The sequence below is a fragment of the Cygnus atratus genome, chromosome 25 (genome assembly GCF_013377495.2).
Source record: "Cygnus atratus isolate AKBS03 ecotype Queensland, Australia chromosome 25, CAtr_DNAZoo_HiC_assembly, whole genome shotgun sequence".
NCBI lineage: Eukaryota > Metazoa > Chordata > Aves > Anseriformes > Anatidae > Cygnus > Cygnus atratus.
In genome coordinates, this window is record NC_066386.1 from 5,845,984 (window position 1) to 5,863,376 (window position 17,393).

A 17,393-nucleotide genomic window follows, 5' to 3' on the forward strand; every position below is an offset into this window, starting at 1 on the left:
GCTCCCTGCACCCTGAGGTGGCTTCTCCTGCACTTCCCTGGCCTCCACCCCAGAAGATCTTGTGTGTGCCAAGAGTGGGTGCCCTATGGTACTGACAGTTTTGGGGTGGCCCACGGGGAGGAGAACAACATGCCCAGCAAAATGCATCAAAATAGTGCGTTTTGCTGGGCATGTTGTCCTCCTCTCCACCCCAAGGGACTGGGTGTCACGAAGCCCATCACCAAACCCAGGTGACTGCATAAGAGGGACAAGCTCCGGTTCAGTGGTGACATCCCAGTCCCAGCTGGAGAATGTGTCCTTGCCAAGCCACGAGGGCCCTGCGGTGCTCGGCACCATGCTGTGTCCCCACGGGACATACTGGCATCCGTGGGGTGGGGTTGTGCCAGCCCAGGTGTCCCTTCAGCTCCCAATGCAGCACATTGCCTGTAATTAATTTGCTTTGTTAAGAAAGCGCCCTGCTGTCACTAATTAAGCATCTGTAATTACCCAGGCTTCTGGCTCTGTGCCTGAGCATAGGGCTTCCTCCAAGCAGCAGGGGTGAGGGGGGGCTGTGAGCCTCTTGCACCCAAAGGAGGGGGAATACCAGTGCCTGATGCTCTTGGCTGAGCATAGCACGGGCAGGGCTGGATATGGCCAAGTGCTGTTCCCACAATGGGAACACACAGTTCCACAGCTCCCACACTGTTCCACACAGTGCTGGCCCAGTGCTCATCCCAGTAAGGGATCCATCCTGTAGAGGGCTCCTGGTTGAGTGAGTGTGGGGTTCCCCAGGGCTTGGTTTCCCCGGTTTGGGTAAAAAGGTGGGGGGAGTGCGTGCAGGTGTATTATGGGTGCTGGGAGCTGGTCCCTGCCTCTGCCACCTCCCCATCCCTGCTGCAGGGTTCACAGCTCTGCCCTGATGCCACCAGGGTGGGTGGGCTGGTGGGGCTATGGGGTTCTGATGAGGGCTGTGGAGTTCCATGCAGCCAGCAGCATTACAGCCTGGTTATCAGGAGGCTCTGCTTTAGGAGCTCCTAGTAGGAGACTCTAGGGCTGGGGGTTATGTGGAGCTGAGAGCATGCAGAAAGATGGTGTCCAGGCAGTTGACCCTGAAATCCCCTCCTTCTGCCCCTACTGGGCAATGAGAACCACCCTGTCTCTATTTTGGGGTCCCTATGGAAGGGAGGGCTCTTGCTCCCGCTGCCTAGGACCGAGCCATGCTCTGCCACAGACGGATCTTCCTCTGCAGCAAGGCTCAGCCTGGCTCCTGCTGAAGCTGTGGGAGATGCTAGCAGGGTTGGCCCCAGTGTGGAGTGAAGGAGCCGCGTTGGGTTGGGCATGAAGGCACATCTCCCTTGGGTGGGAGTACCCTGAGATACTATAAGACCGACTGGGTAGAGCAGGAGAGGAGACCATCCTGGGGCACTTCTAGCTGGCAGCACAGGGAGCATGGCACGGCCAGGAGCAGGAAGGCATCTGCTTGTTCCCATGCTACCGGAGGTGGGGAGAGGGTGTGGCTGGAAGCAGCTGCTGTGGGAGCAGAGCAAGGTGATTTTGTTGAAGGTATGTCATGTCAGAGAAGGTTTGGGGCCACTGGGTGTGACCCAGGAGATGCGATGCTGGGGTTGTTACGGGAAGGCACGAGCAGAGCCCTCTGACCCACAGACTGGAGGAACCAAGGGGTCTGGGCAGTAGTGCACGGATGGAGCGGTGGGGCTGTGAGCCCCCAGATAAGAGATGCTGGTGGCTGAGCTGGCTGACACCAAGCCAGAATCATCTCTGTGATGTCAGAACACTGCTTTTGAAAAGCAAGACCAGAGTTTCCAGACTTCCACAGCCCAAGAATGGGCTTGAATCTTGCGTGCCTGGTGTGACAGCAAGTGAGCAGGAGGAGAGGCTAATTACACTCCTGTGCACGCTGACTGCACTGCCGTAAACACCTAATGCAATGCAGCCCCTGGCTGCCAGCTGGGGTGGGGGCTGGCCAGCCTGTGTGGGGAGCAGCCAGGTATGCCCCAGTGGCCTGATAATCTGCAGTGTGAGTCCTGATGGTTCTGGGGAACTACGGCCAGACTCGCTGGGGTGGTGGGTATGGACCGGAGCTGCTCCTGTTATCAGGAGGATTTCAGGGGTCGCTGTGACCCCAAGAGGTGCCCGCAGCGTGAGCACTTTAATAAGCAGCTGAGCTGATTGCATCAAGTCGGAAGCATTGCAATAGGCACATCCCAGCTGTGACTCCGTGGGTGACCCAGGGTCTATGGTGTTGACTCACCTCCGCTCTCCACCCTCGGCCGGTGAGCCTGCCTCCCACCTCTGCCAGTCCATACTCAAGCCTCTGCACGGGGTGAGCAGCACACAACTCCTTCCCCGGAACCATCCCCACGCGCCCACATGTGGCTCTGCTGATACCCTGGTGTCTCCTGCTGTGCTCCTGGCAGCCCTGTCCTCCTCCCCAGCTCCTGGGGACGCGGGCTAAGCTCTCCAGCACCCTCGCGCCCAGGCGGCATGATGGAGGCTGCCCTGCTCCAGGGGCTGCTGCTCCTCCTCTTCTTCGCTGCCCTGCTGCTCTACCAGCACAATGCCACCTTCAACTACTTCTGCAAGGTGGCCTTCTTTAACTGCTGGGTTGTGGCCATGGCCACTCTCCTCTCCCCCTTGGCGGCTCTTCGGGGACGCTCCGTGGAGAACATGAAGTGAGTACGGCTTGGGGTTGTTCTTCCACCGCTGCGACATCTGGGGCTTGGCAGTGATGGAGGGGTTTGGAGGTCTTGTGGACCTGCACTTTCCTGCCCAGGCCGTACCCGGAGCCGGGACTACAGGGTGTGTCTGCGCAGTGAGGCTGAGTCAAGCCCTGGAGCCACGGTGAGAGCTGTGGCCACATCCCTGCGGCAAGGAAGGGTGCATCTGCATCTTGTGGTGTGGTGGAGGGGTGCTGGCCAAAGCAAGGGATGGTTACACTGCAATGGGGTGGCCACCTGGCTTTGGACCAGCTGGCCCCCAGAGGATGAAATCGTTTACAAGGGATCCTTCTTGGCCGTTGCAGCGTTGGGCCATCAGATGGGGAAGATGGCAAGGGTTTGAAGTGCTGTCATTAGCAGGATACAAACACACACCCACGCCTGCCTCCTTGGCAGTGCAGCCACGTCCTGTTCAGGGGACTGCGCTTTGGCAGAGGGACTGCGGGATTCCTCGGTGCCATCAGCACTGGCACAGCGCTGCCGCGTGCCGGTGAGCCGTGCTGGTGCTGCCCCGCAGCAGAGGGGAGGCTTGGCTGAGCTGGGGGTGGTGGCGGCTGCGATAGCATCTCTGAGCACGAGAGGAAGGTCTGGCTGCTTCCAAGGGTGTCGCAATCCTGGTGCTGGATTCCTGGGCACGATAGCATACCAGAAGGGATGTAATTGTGTCAGAGTGCAAGATGTCTGAGGCTGTGCAATCTGGCAAGCTTGAGCCATCGAGTGTGGGAGCTGAGAGATTTGGGGCCCTCGGCAGGAGTGTGGTCAGAGGTTTGATGTTATCAGTCCCTTTGTGCAGACGCTCTCTCTCATCCTGTCTGTGCGGAAATGCTGTGCACACACGCACATATCCTGAGGTGCTTTGAGTGCTGGGGCAAAAGCTTCCGGCTTAGAGGAACTCCCCGGCGTGATGCAGCCGTGAGTCACCAGTGCCTTACCTTGTCCCACCGACACCTCATAGCCGTCCTCCACCAGAGCAGCATGCCCTGCTCCGCCTCCTCTTCAGCCTCCAAATCACAAAGCCTCCGGCTTGGAGCAGGTTCCTGTCATTAATCCTGGCTTTGGGGCATTGCCACAAGTGTTTTGCTTCTCTGCAGGCACAGGGATTGCTGTGCTTAGGTCTCCCAAAAGCTCAGTCCTCTGGCACAATGGCCCTACCAGGCACTGAATTTCCCCGTGAATTTCCCCTGCCTCCTCACTCCTCCCAAATCTCTTCTCCCGCCTGCCTGGTCCCCAGCTCCTGCTGACTGCCCTGTCCCCTGTGGGTTCTCTGGGAACAATCACTGATAGATGTGAGGTCCCTGGCATGGATGCTCTCCATGCTATGGGTTAGAAAGTGCCCCATTTCAACACTGTTGGAATGAAAGTGTACCGGACTTTATCTCCTCCTTGGGTGCTGCAATCCCCATTGCTCCATCATCCCTTCATTCCTCTTGTTGTTCTCACACTGACTGTCACCCTTCATCAGCATTGCCATCCTGGTGTCACCCTTCCTGTCCAACCCTTTCTGGTGACGCTGCTCTTCCTTGTTTCCTGTCCATCCGTGTGGATGAGAAACCTCCATCCCTTTCTGACGCTGCAGGACCACTGAAGCTATTCTGAGTTGCCCTAATGAACGAAGCTGAGTTGCTTCCTGCCTTTTTTTCCTCTGCTCTTGGCAAAGCCTCCTCCACCTCCACGCGTGGTACTGGCAGCGCTGCCCAGTGGCTGTTCCCCAGCAGCAGCCCTGCCGACCTCTCTGTCCCCAGGCTGTTCCCTGCAGTGCTCCCCCAGCCATTGCTCGGCACATCTCGCTGCGACCCACCACCCACAGGAGGCAGTGGCCATGCAAGCTGTGAGCCTGGGGCTGGGGTTCCTGCCCGCAGTGCACGTGCTGGACCCTCACGGTGAGGCTCGCCCAGTCAGAGGCTGTTGTCCTCACTGGGATGCGATGATTCACACCGCGGCTGCAAGCATTCCCATCCCATCCTACCCCTTCCCATCTCACTTTTTCATCTTCCCTGGACGTCAGCCCTCCAAGGAACTTGTTATTTCTCCCACCTGCTCGTGGTGGCTACTCTTCGTGGCTTGAAGCCACACTTTCTACTACTGAGGCAGCGACTGCTCTCACCTTGGGGATGGCTACAGATGTGCTTACAAGAGCAAACCACCACACAGGTTGCTGAGACTGGGAACAGACCCACCTTGGGACATGCTATTTGCTCGTATGGACTAGCTCTAGCTGGTCCGTTTTGCATCTTGCTCCTGAGTGACTGTGAAGGGCTGGAAGAAATCCAGCAGCCCCTCTCTGTGTTGATCTGCTCCCCACACGTGTTCCTCTGCCCTAGGCTCCTGCGCGCTGCGATCCAGCCCCTCAAGCACCTGTACGGCATCAAGATGCAGGTGCGGGGCTCTGAGCATCTGAATACCGAGGAGCCCTACGTGATAGTTTGCAACCACCAAGCTTCCCTTGACCTCATGGGTAAGTGCAAGGGAGAGGAGGGACTCGTCGCTGCCTGGGCAGCCTTTGGGGTTCTGTAGGGCTGGACCAGCCTCGTGCCTGGGGTGTTCCAGTGAGGCCAGCACCAGGATTTGTACAGAAAGTGTGGGGTAGAGAAGCTGGTGGGGCAGGAGCTCGGGGCTGCAAGGAGAAGGGAGGATGATGCTGGGTCACTGCAGACGCAGCCTGGTTGGTCATGGGAGCCACCAGGCAGGGACTGATTGTTTCTTCTCCCATCTCTCCTCCAGGCATGGTGGAAGTGATCCCCGACCGCTGCGTGCCCATCGCCAAGAAGGAGCTCATGTACATGGGCACTGTGGGGTGGGCCTGCTGGCTCAGCGGCATCATCTTCATTGACCGCCACAAGAGGGGAGATGCCATAGATGTCATCTCCCAGACGGCCAAGACCATACGGCGTGAAAATGTGAGGGGACTGGCAGCAGGGGCAGTTGAGGAGGAGAAACACAGGGGGGTGCAGTGGGAGGCATGGGGGGGCACCAACATAGTGGGGACTGGGGTGCACCGGTCCTGGGCCAGGGGACCTCTGGGGTCCATGTTCGCATCCCTCCCTGTCCTGTGCAGCTCCGGGTGCTGATTTTCCCCGAAGGCACCAGAAACCAGGACAAATCCATGCTGCCCTTCAAGCGCGGGGCTTTTCACTTGGCTGTGCAGGCTCAGGTAAGGCCATTGTTCTCCTCCACCCACCCTTGGCAGAGAGGGATGGGCACACACCCTGGGGCAGGAGGATGGGGGACATTAGGGTCTTCTGGGGTCTGCAGGGCCCAGGGAGGTGGCAGGGACCTGCTGAACCCAGGGCACAGCAGGAGCTGGAGTCTGTACGGAGGACACACCTGACCCCCCATCTCCTGCAGGTTCCCATTTTCCCCATTGTGATCTCCCCGTACTGGGACTTCTTCAGCTCCAAGGATAAGAAATTCACCTCTGGTAAGTGAAAAAGAAGAAGCCCTGCTGCTGGAGGGAAAATTTGGTGGTGGGGTTGGGGCCTGCAGGGGATGGAGGTCTCTGGGAGACATGTGGGGAGGCAGCCAGTGGTGGAGGATGCTGGTGGGAAGACCTTGCTCCTGGGGGGTTTGTCCAGCAGCCTCCTTGGCCTTTTCCTCCTCTCTCCAGGGACATGTACCATCCAAGTCCTCCCCAAGATAGAAACCCAGGGCCTGAGCCCGAAGGATGTCCCTGAGCTAACAGAGACCATCCGCAAAGCCATGGTTGATGTCTTCTCTGAGATGGTTGCAAATCAGCGGGGGGACCAGCGCGCTGAGCACCCTCTGCCCCCGTGCTCTGCTGGAGCCACCAAGGGGACTGGCAGCCCACGGCACAAGGGGGACACAGCTGGGACCAGTGATTAGGCAAAGGAACAGAACCCCTTGGGGCATCGGGGAGGTGGCACAGTCACAGGCTGGGCCACGCTGTTCCCCTGTCCCCTGTAGATGTGCCTGCCGGGCTTGCAGCAGGATGGTGCCCTGGTGCGAGGGGAAGCGGAGCAGGGTGGGAGGCAGCGTTGAAAACAGAGCAAGGTGCCCCAGAAACCCCTTGCAATGATGTGTGTCTCCCCCAGACCTGGTGATGTGCAGCCGGCCCAGCCTGCGGGCTCCATCCAGTGGGATGGATCCTGCCCACGCAAGGGGCGAAGGGCTGGGTGTGCCAGGTAGAGCTCACTGCACCATTCTCCATCCGTCGTGGTGTGGTTCACCCGTGGGCTTGTTCAGTTGCTTCCTGCCAGGGGAAGCTGCAAGCCATGGTCTTACTGGCAGCGCTGTCCTCGTGCAGCCACCAGTGGGGAGGGTGCAGAGCACACGGTGTGGCTGGGGGGGACGGGAGGAACGTGGGGAGGGGGATATTGCCACGTGGGAAAAGCAACCTCGATGCAGAGGATGGTGCAAGATTAAAGAGTCCACAAGTGGTGTCTGTGCATGGCGCCTGGGCCTGGGGGGAGAGGGCACGGTGTGGGGGGGATCCGTCTCCTTATGGCCATGCTGCATGCATAGCACCTCTACGGACACCACGGCTTCTCCTGGGGATATTGCTCCGGACGGGGCGAGGAGCACGTGGCAAGGTGGGAGTTACACGGGGTCTGTCTCTGTGCCGTGGGGGTGAGCAGTACGTGCACAGGAGGTGCACCAATGAAGTTTACAAAGGAGGAAGGCCTGGACCATGTCCACCTGGAGCAGGAGGGACCTGCACCCCATGGCTGTCAGACCATGGCACAACCACGTTCATCTGCCAGCCGCGTGGGGCTCCTGTGAGCTCCTCCTCTGCCTGTTCCCTGCAGCCAGGCAGGGCTTTGGGCACCCTGTGGTCACTTCCCCACCCCGGGGTGACAGCAGGACAGTGTGTGGCTGCGCCCAGCGCTGGGAGTGGGGTGGGCAAGGCTCACACGACAGTGGTCCTAAAATTTTCTAAATATGATGTGCAAACTATGGCCAAGAAAGGGAACAGTGCTTTGATTCATCATTGTTCCTGCTCTTGGGAATGGCTGGAAGAAATTCTGCGAGATCGTGGAAATCTGTCCATTAACTTCTGCTGGGCAACAATACTAGCAACTGCAAAGAAGCGTCCTGCGAGCAAGAGCTCTCCAGGTCAGGAACCATCACATGGAGATGGCCAAGAGCAGCATGCCCGGGGAGGTGCTCCATTCCCAGGGAGCCCCTTCACTCTTTTCCCTCCTGCCAGGTCTCCCTGCTCTCTGTTTGCTCTGCAGCTCTGCGCTGGCTCGGCGGTGCTGCCACGTGCCCACAGCTGTGGGTGGGGTTTGGCTGCCTGGAGCCTTGAACCCACTGAGCCCTGGGTCGGGTGGTTAAACATTGTCCTAGCTGAATGGCCAGGCCCCCACCAGGGACCTCGCTGGCTTTCGTTGCTGCCAGCAGGGAGGTGAAGGTGAAAGGGAGAGGGGGAAGGTGCAGCGTGAGGGCTCTGAGTCTGCCTTGCCTCCACGTTCTCCCCCAGGCATGGGGTCCGCAGCAGCCCTGCCCCGCCTGATGCTGCTTTGCCTCCTGCACCTCATAGCTGGAGCATCTGCACAGCCGTAAGCCCTCTCTGTGTCCATCTGTCCATGCTTGGTAGGATGATGGTTGGTCTTAGCTTGCTGGTGATGCTCAGGGACAATCCTGGCCTTTACTGTGGTTGCTGGTTGGGGGTGTGTGCTCGGGGTGGTGTGTTGTGTTATCCCTGTGAGTGCAGAGGACTTTGTGCCTGGGGTTGGGGTCTCCGGGCTGCTTTGGTGTAGGTGCAACCTCACACACGAGCTGGGGCATGAGCAGAATCATTCCTCTCTCCCCAGACCCACCCCACAGCTGCTTCCTGAGGTGTTCATGGGCAAAGGGGGCTCTGCTCTGGTCCATGGACCGGGCAGATGGGGGGAGGCTGGGTGGCACAGCCCCACAGAGAACATCCAGGGGTAGAACAAATCGGGTACCCCCTGCCTTGATAGTCTGAATGGGAGGGCAGCGCTGGTCTTTGGTGTGGGTCCCTGCCCACTGTCAAGGAGTCCTCTCCCCAGGAGATACCTGGTGCTCTTCCCCTATGTGATCTACTACCCGCATGGGGGCAAGGTGCACATCCACCTCATGGACCTGGATGGGCCCGTGCGGGTCACCCTCCACCTGGCGAGCAGCCACGGCGTCCCTAATGTCACCCTGGAGGAGACGGGCAACAAGATTCTCCAGCTGGACTGGCCCCTCTTCCCCAACGTGAGTGACTGAGGGCCCCAGGAGGGAATGTCCATCTCTTAGCTACTGCTGGAGCCAGGGGAGGGGACACGGGGGCTGTCCTGGGTGGGCAATGGCTGAGCTGGAGAGCAGAGGGACACAGGGCACACACAAAGACCTGGTGAGCTGCATCTACGTTGTCTTCCCGTGATACACCCAAGCCCACCATAAAGGCTTTGCACCCATTTCTGTTGTTTCCCTGGGGGCAGATTTCTACCCCAACAGAGGAGGTGGCGTACCTACATGTCTCCATCCAGGGAGGTTCCCTGGGGGTCTCCCAGCAGAGGGAGGTCCTGCTGAAAGCCCCAGGTCTGTGGACTGTGATACAGACAGACAAAACTACCTACAAGCCTGGGCAAACCGGTGAGGGGCAGGAGCTGCTGGAAGAGCTCATGGGCTCTTGGGATGGGACACCCGGGTTGGGTCCCAGGCTCTAGCACTCACTCCTGCTCTGGGGTTTGCTCTTTCCAGTGAAGTTTCGAATTGTCCATTTGCTGGAGGACTTCATTCCCAGTGACAGAAAGGTGAGATGGGGTCAGGGTGCAGGAGGTGTGGTGGCAATAGGGTCCTCACGTGGTGAATCTGCTGGGTCTCGGCAGCAGTGACAGGGACCGCAGTGTCACCGTGAGCGCAGGCAGCTGGGCAGAGGCATGGCTGGGCTGCTCCACGGTGAGTGCTAACCCCTTCTCTCTGCTTTTGCAGCTTCCCTTGGTGACCGTGAATGTGAGTCTTCACTGTGTGCCATCCTGCCAGCTCCCTCGGGAGGAGCAAAGGGGCCCAGAACACATGTGCTGCTGGGTACCAGGAGCCGGGACAGAGAGGACATCCCTGATGCAGAGACATCACAAGGAGTAGGGAGAAGGGCTTGGGTTCCTCATCCTCATTTGCAGCCCCATTTGGATCAGCTTGCCTGCATGTGGGACCTCAGGGCAATGCCACTAAGGGCCAGCTTATGTGGATGAAGACAGTGGTGGCTATTGCCACGGAGCTTTCAATCTGTGCAGAAAACCAGGAGCTCCCAGTGCAGGCTGGAGCATCCCCCAGCGTCCTGCTGCTGGAGCTCAGCCTGCAGGCTGGAGCTCAGCTAATGCAGCTTCTGGGGCAAGTGTTCCACTGGAGAGGTGATGCCCTCAGGGTCTGAGTGTGACAGCAGGGCAAAACCTCTGCTTCTTGCGAGGTTGCACAGGGCAATGAGTCCTCCAAGCTGTCAGCCCCACCGCTGCCACAAACCCCCAGGTGAGGGCTGACACTGTGTGTCCCCATGTGCAGTATTATGGAGAGAGAACCATCGCGTCATGGCAGGATGTGAGCCTTCAGCAGGGCATCGTGGACCTGTCCCTCCCGCTGGCCATAGACTCAGCCTTGGGCAGTTACACCATCAAGGTGGAGGAGAAGACTCACACCTTCTATGTGGAGAAAAACAGTGAGTGGGGATGAAGGCTTTTGGGAGCCATCATGCTGGATGGCAAGAAATGGGCAAGGAGGAAGTGGGCAGGCTCCTGTTTCCCGTTGTTCTCCTGCAGGGCCACCCCACTTCCAAGTGCTTCTCCAGCTGCCATCCTTTGTGATGGTGATGGACGAGAAGATCCCACTGCATGTCTGCGGGTGGTGAGTCGGCGAGTGGCCGCGGGGCCGATGCTCCCTGCAGCCTCCCCATCCCCTTCCTGCTCCATCCCCACAGGTACCCATCTGGGAAACCTTTCCGGGGCAGGGCTGAGGCCAGCCTGTGCCAGTGGCGCAAATTTTATCCGAAGGAATCTGACAGATGTGCTACATTTGTGGCCGAGGTGAGGGCAGAAGGTAGGGAATGTGGGTGGTGGTCCTGGAGGTGTTTCCCCATCTTGTGGTACTGTGCCTTGGGGATGACGGCTGGGTGCAGCGACTGGGCATCACCGGGAGATCCGGCTTTCACATCAATGCTCTGCAAAGCCAGTCATCTCAAAGAGTGTGGGGGAGTTGGGTGGGGACTCTTGGGGTGCTGCTCGGGACAGGATGGGCAAGAATGGGACAGCCATGCGGCAGAGCAGCATACCAGCCCTGGGGTGGATGTTGCAGGATTCCAGTGCTGGAGGATGGGCTGGTGGGAGGCAGCAGCACCCGAGAGCCCTGATCCACCACTTCCCCACAGATGATGCCCAAGGGCCTGGCCACGGGCTGCTGCTAATGTGGGCAACTCTCTCCCTCAGACAGGGAGGAACGGCTGCTTCTCCACCCAGATACCCACGGCTTCTTTCAACCTGACCAGCCCCGACTATGAGAGGCGGCTCCACGCCAACGCAACTCTGATAGAGCGGAGGACCGGTAAGCGCAGCCAGGGTGCACCCGGGATGCCCGTCCTTCCCATACACATGCATCAGCTGCTCTGGCCCTTCCTTGCTTTGGTGTTTCCTCTGCTCCCATCTGTGGAGCAATCCCTCAGGCCCTGAAGGCTGTTCAGGAACTTCTTCCCCATCCAAGATCCTTCCCCAGCTGTTCCCCCACCATCCACCTCCCATTCTGCGCTCTCTGCCTCTCTGACACAAGTTGACATGCTTTGTCAGTGATTGGAAAGCTGTTAGGGTTATTATCTTTTTCTTGGCAGGTCTTTCTGACTTTGATCATGATTATAAATAGCTGTTATCTGCCTGGGTAGGGTTATTATAAACTTCCTTAGGACCAGGTAGAGCCCAGTTTCAGCACAGCAGAGACAGGAATGACAGATCCTATTTGCCTGTATCAGCTAAGGGAGTAAAGATGGGTAGTTTTGATCATTTTGGAGTAAAGATGTGTACTTTGATAGCGCCCAGATCCTGCCTTATGCTGCTCACAGTTCAGCCCCTGTTACCATGAGGACAGTTTCTTGTGCTTGTTGCCCGTCAAGTGGGCTTTTGCACTGTGCAAACTCACCCCTAAACATCGCCTGCAAGAGGACAGCTTTGTTTCATATGGCAACATGCAAAGAAAGCAGTGGGGAGCAAGCATGCAGCTCTACATGTTCGTGACTCTGACCCATTTTCCTGCCATGCATGAGTTGAAGGGAGGGAGACAGCTTTGCATTGCCGCTTCTCCTGTCCTTCCTTTCCTTCCGGACTGGGCCAGAGTGGTGTCTGCATCAGCATGGGCTGGTAACACTGCTTGGGGTGGGGACTGGAGAGCAGGCACTGGGTCCAGCTCTCCTGGGGGGTTTGCCAGGACAAATTGCTGAGCACCATCTCCAGCCTCATGCACCACCCAGCACGGCTCTGCAGCTGTGATGCTGAACATGGAACATCATGGGGTCAAACGTCACACCCCTATCCTGAGGACACAGAGACATGGGTGAAGGTGACGTGGGGGAAAGCAGGGGTGGAGCTATTAACACCGTGCCACCCAGCGCCTCTCTTCTCTGCCTCCTCTCTGCAGGGAAGTTGCATAGCCTGACTAAAAGCTGTAACATTCTGCCTGAAATGCCCACTGCTGCGTTCAAGAACACCGATGGTTTCTACAAGCATGGAATGCCCCCCACTGGCACGGTAATGGGGGTTTCCTGTGCCCCACAGCCCCGCTCTCCCACCCCTGCCCTTTGGCTCCAATGCAGCCTGTGCATCTCCTCTTCCTCCTGGTGCAGATACTGCTGAAGGGAGCAGCTGGTATCCCTTCTGCCTTCACCAACCCAGCATGACCAGTTGTGGGATGCTCATTCACTCTTTCTGGGGGACTGAGCATGGCTGGCTCGTGTCTCCCAGTGTCCTCCTGCAGGGATGTCACAGCACAGCGTACAGTGGTCGCGGCTGCTGCACGCCTTTCCACCCTGCTGGGCTGTCTTCACCTTTGAGAATCCTGATTTCCACCCCTCAGGGTGATCTCAAGGAGGTGCCTCTGCCCTCAGAGCATGAAAGCCAAAATGACAGTACCGTCCTGAATTCCTCCTCTTCAGACAGCCAAAGTTTCTTGAAGATCCGCAGGATGAAAAGGACGCCACCCTGCAGCCAGCCCCTGAGGCTCCGGGTGGATTACGTCCTCAACAAGGAGGCCCTGGGGACTGAGCTGCAGAGCGTGGATGTGGTCTTCCTGGTGGGTCTTTGCCTGGGGAGGAATGGGGGACAGTGCACAAAAGGCAGAATTCAGAGGAGGAGAATAAATCTGCTGGACTGGCCAGGATGGAGCCATTTCCAGCCAGCCCTGCATGAGCACTGTTGGCTTAGGGCCTTGGGGTTGGACCCTGGAGCTGTTGGGTCTTGGGGAACTATTTCACTTCTTCCTGAAGCACCAGTTTAGTCCTTCCCATCTCCTCCCTCCTCCTTTGCAGGTCATGGCCAGAGATACCATTGTCAGCATCCTCAGGAAGGAGCTGCCCGTGGAGGCAGGTAGGTCCCGCAGCACAGATTGGCTGTGCAGGACTCTGCTGCCTGTGCCTGGACCTCACCTCCCTCCCTGTCCCAGGGCTGAGAGGCTCCTTCTCCCTGGAACTGCCTGTTGGCCCCAGGCTGGCGCCCACGGCCATGGTGCTGGGCTATGTGATGCTGCCTGGCGGCAACGTGATGGGCGACTGGGCTGAGCTGCACATCGCCATGTGCTTCCCCAGCCAGGTGAGTGGAGGCTGTGAGCCACCTCCTGGCTTCCTGCACGCCCCTTGCTCTCCACCCTTTGCCTTTGTTTGGGGGATGGAGAGAAAGCCCTTCCTGGGACCCTCTCCCCAGGTGAAGCTGTCTTTCCCGGAGCAGAAGGCTCTGGCGGGCTCACAGGTCCGCCTGAAGGTGCAGGCTGCCCCAGGGTCCCTCTGTGCCATCCACACCATGGATCAGCCCACATCGTACTATGGTCTCAAGGCTGCCCTCAGCTCTGAAGCGGTGAGTAGGGAGCGGCCTCGGTGCTGGACTGGTGCCTTTCCATGAGGACTTTTGCAGGGGACTTGCTGCTGGGGCACAGGGACAGTGGATTCTCACTGCCAGACACATTTCAGGGGGGGGCAGTGAGGACCTGTCCCGAGAGCCCTGCCATCCACAGAGGCTGGGGCTTTGCACAGGGTCCAGGGCTCTACTGGCCAGGGGCTGTCACAGAATTGCCCTGCGGTGCTTCCTTGGGTGGCAATACTGAAGATAGGGTGCAGGTGGTGGGAAGCACTGCCTGCTCCTCAGGGAGAGGAGGCAATGGAGCAGCAATGGGCCCCAGCAGAGGGGTTGGGGCTGGCAGCATCACTGCTCTGCCCAGAGAGGTGCCAGGGCTATGGGGTGATGCCAGGAGCAATGAGGGCTGGAGCTGGGCCAGGAGCATTTCAGGTCTTTCTCAACTAAAGCTCATGTTTGGCTTAGGTCTATAACTTACGCCCATCTTCCGAAGACAACTCTTATTCTGAATATGGAGCAACCTGTGTTGCCCATAACATACGTCCAGGAACCTCTGTACAGTTCGACCTGCTTCATGTGCATATCGCAGCTGCTATACCACTCAACCCGTTTGATGTGCCTGTCCTCACATACAAACAGCGGCATGCTAGGCAGGCAGCAGAGTTTCGCAGCTTTCAGGACCCGTGCGACCCGGGTGTGGTAGGAGTCATCCCCCCCCTACCTCTCCATCCCTGCCTTAAGCCCCTCTTCCTCACAGGGAGGCCTTCCTGGGGTGCTGGGGCACCCGGTCCCCCACTCATCCCACACCCGTGCTCACGAACCATCCTCCTACATCCCCCACGCACTGCACCCTGCTCCCAGCCTGCGGCAGGCATGCGGACTGCGCCCGTCCATCTGGGCATGGTGGCTTCCCGTGGGGACGGGGCTAAGCTCTGGCCTTCCGTCGTGAACCTGGGTTTGGAGTGAGCAGCCAAGGAGAGGCCTCCCATCGGCAGCACTGGGTTGGGGCTGGCTGGGGACGGGGTGAGCAGAGCAGACCCAGCAGGTCACGGCCACCTGCCCCAGTGCAGCTGTGTGCCCCGGCACTCCTTTTCCCCTTCTGCGCTCCTGCTGCAGAGTGCCAGGGGTCCTGATTTCTGGGAGCTCCTTTTTGGCTTGAAATGCGAGATGATTCCTCATTTCAGAAAGGGTCGGAAAGGTGTTTTGGCAATGCTGGTCTTCAGCGCACTGTGGTTCCCTCTTGTGTGTCACATTTCAGCGTGCAGCTTTGAGAACTGTCACCAACACCGTCCTGAACAGCTCTATGGCATTCCAAACAGTGGGTGAGCAGGGACGGTTTGCAAGAGCCCCCACGCCAGCTGCTGAAGGACAGATGGGGACGTCCAGCCCCTGTCCTTCCTGGCAGCACATTCAAGTTATGCCCATCAGCAGGGCTGGAGAACTACGAGCAGGAAGGTGAGAGAGAGCCCCAACCCTGGCAGGACCTAGCACCGCAGAAGGATTTTCCTGGGACGTGGCTGTGGGAGCTGGTCCCTGTGGGGTAAGTAAGGAGCCCTGGAAGACCTCAAGCCAGGGGACTGCCCATATCACATCAGCTTCCCCTCTGGGTGCAGCACCCACTCCACTGGGTCAGTGTCCGTGTGTCCAAGAGTGGCACCGGGACACATCCAGACGCTTCCCTCCAACCTCGGCACCAGCCCTGGGACAGACCGTGGCAAACCAAGTCCTGCAGGCAGGGGATGCTGTAAGAGAGAACCAGGAGCACTGGTGGCACCTCTGCCCACCCCAAACATGCGATGACCACCGGTGCTTGGACCACGGGTGGTTGGCACGCTCCTTCTGCTGGCTCTGCCCAGCAGGCCCAGCCAGCAAGGACTGTCCATCTCCTACCGCCCTGCAGGGAGGAGGGCTCCGTGGAGGTGCCGGTGACGGTGCCCGATGCCATCACAGACTGGAAAGCTGGGATGTTCTGCACGGCACCCACGGGCTTGGGGATAGCCCCTACCGTCACCCTCTTGACCTTCAAGCCCTTCTTCGTGGAGCTGGCGCTGCCCTATGCCGTGACCCGAGGCGAAGCCTTCACCCTGGCTGCCACCGTCTTCAACTACCTGCGGCAGTCCCTGCGGGTGAGTGGGGTGGGCCGGGGGCGGGGGGCCGGGGGCTGTGGCCTGACGGGGACTGAGGGGGTCGTGGTCCCGCAGGTTCGGGTGACGCTGGCGGAGTCGGTGGAGCTGGAGGTGTCAGCGAGCGCAGATGGTGCGGAGAGCAGCTGCATCTCGGGGTTCAAAGCCAGGACCTTCCGGTGGGACGTGAAAGCCACCAGCCTGGGTATGGGTGCGGAGGAGCTGATGAAGGGCTGGGGAAACCGGGGCTGTGTCACAGCTGCCTTCCCCATATGCATCCCCAGGGAAGGTGAACATCACCGTCACTGCCCAGGCGCTGCACTCCCAGGAGCTCTGCAACACTGAGGTGCCCGTGGTGCCGGCGCAGGGGCACGTGGACACTGTGACGAAGCTGCTGGGGGTGGAGGTGAACGCGGAGGTTGGTGGCTGTGGGATGGGCTGCTTTGTCCCCTCATGGGGACCACAGCTGCACCCAAAGCAGCTGTCCCCAGAGCAGAACAGAGCTGTTCCCGTCCCCTGGCCAGGCTGTACGGTGCCTGTGGGTTTTGCAGACTCCTAGATCAAGGCTCCTTCCTCCCTGCCATCCATACCATCAGCGGAGTGCCTTCCCTTTCCTTCTGGGGGTTAGATTTGTAGGTTTGAGGCCGCTGGCTGGGCAATGCTCAGTTCAATCCCCTTGTTGCACCATGCAGGGGGCTGCTCCAGCTCATTCCATGTGGTCCTGAGCTCCCCTGGCCCATCAGGATGGCCGGAAAGCGTTGGGGACGGGGTCCAGGTAGAGTGTGAAGGGCTCTGGCTCAGGAAGACAGTGTGTCAGAGGGAGCGGAGGAATAGTTCTGGGATAGAGCAGGGATAGAGAAATTTTGGGATAGAGAAGGGTAGGCTGACTGATTGTGGTCTCACACCTGTTGTATTCCAGGTTTTAAAGCACAAAAGACTGATGTGAATGGAAATTACAGCTGCCTGGCTCTTGTTCTGCTCCTGACCCCATCGTACCCACCAGGCAGCTGAGGTCTTGAGCCTCTTCCCACCCCTGCTTCATCCCCTTCACCTGAGTGCAGCCTGCAGCAGCGTGCTTCAGACAAGAACTCCACGACCCACCCGTGCCCCCCTCCCTCCCTGGCAGCCCTGCTGTCCCCCATGCTTCGGGGGCTGGTGGGGACCCTCTGTTGTGCTGTCCACTGGGGAGGCATGGTTTTCCACGAGCTGATGCTGGTACAATTCCTTGGAGAAGGGATGACATCCATGACAGCATGAGTAGAGGTAGGGAGAGGAGGTGCCCCAGGCACAGCCCTGTCCCTGCTCCACCAGGCTGGAAAACGAAAACAAACAAACAGACAAACACAGGAAGGAAAATAGAAGCAGCAAAGTGTTTTTCTTGCAAGAAAGCTCATTTTCTTCAGGCTTTCCCAGCATTCGTAGCCAGAGCCAGCTTCATGTCTTAAGTGCTGGCCCTTTCCATACAGTTCTCAATGACCCTGTCTTCCTTAATGATGTGTAAAAGGGGCTGTAGCTTTATTTGCATCCAATCTTCACTTTATTTTGACAAA

At 58.8% G+C, this 17,393-nt stretch overlaps 1 protein-coding gene across 1 annotated transcript; it reads left to right on the forward strand.

Moving 5' to 3' along the window:
* Positions 1–2,487: 2,487 nt before the first annotated feature.
* LOC118258295 (1-acyl-sn-glycerol-3-phosphate acyltransferase alpha-like) lies at positions 2,488–6,557 on the forward strand. Its single transcript, XM_035566956.1, has 6 exons — positions 2,488–2,672; positions 5,039–5,172; positions 5,439–5,614; positions 5,773–5,868; positions 6,063–6,135; positions 6,322–6,557. The coding sequence occupies exons 1-6, from the start codon at positions 2,488–2,490 to the stop codon at positions 6,555–6,557; spliced, it is 900 nt and encodes a 299-aa protein (XP_035422849.1).
* Positions 6,558–17,393: the final 10,836 nt, after the last annotated feature.

Excerpts from the sequence above, each read along its gene's own strand:
- LOC118258295 (XM_035566956.1), top strand. The coding sequence starts at position 2,488 with ATGGAGGCTGCCCTGCTCCAGGGGCTGCTGCTCCTCCTCTTCTTCGCT. Across the intron at positions 2,673-5,038 it reads CGCTCCGTGGAGAACATGAA|GCTCCTGCGCGCTGCGATCC; the intron begins GTGAGTACGGCT and ends CCTCTGCCCTAG. Across the intron at positions 5,615-5,772 it reads AGACCATACGGCGTGAAAAT|CTCCGGGTGCTGATTTTCCC; the intron begins GTGAGGGGACTG and ends TGTCCTGTGCAG.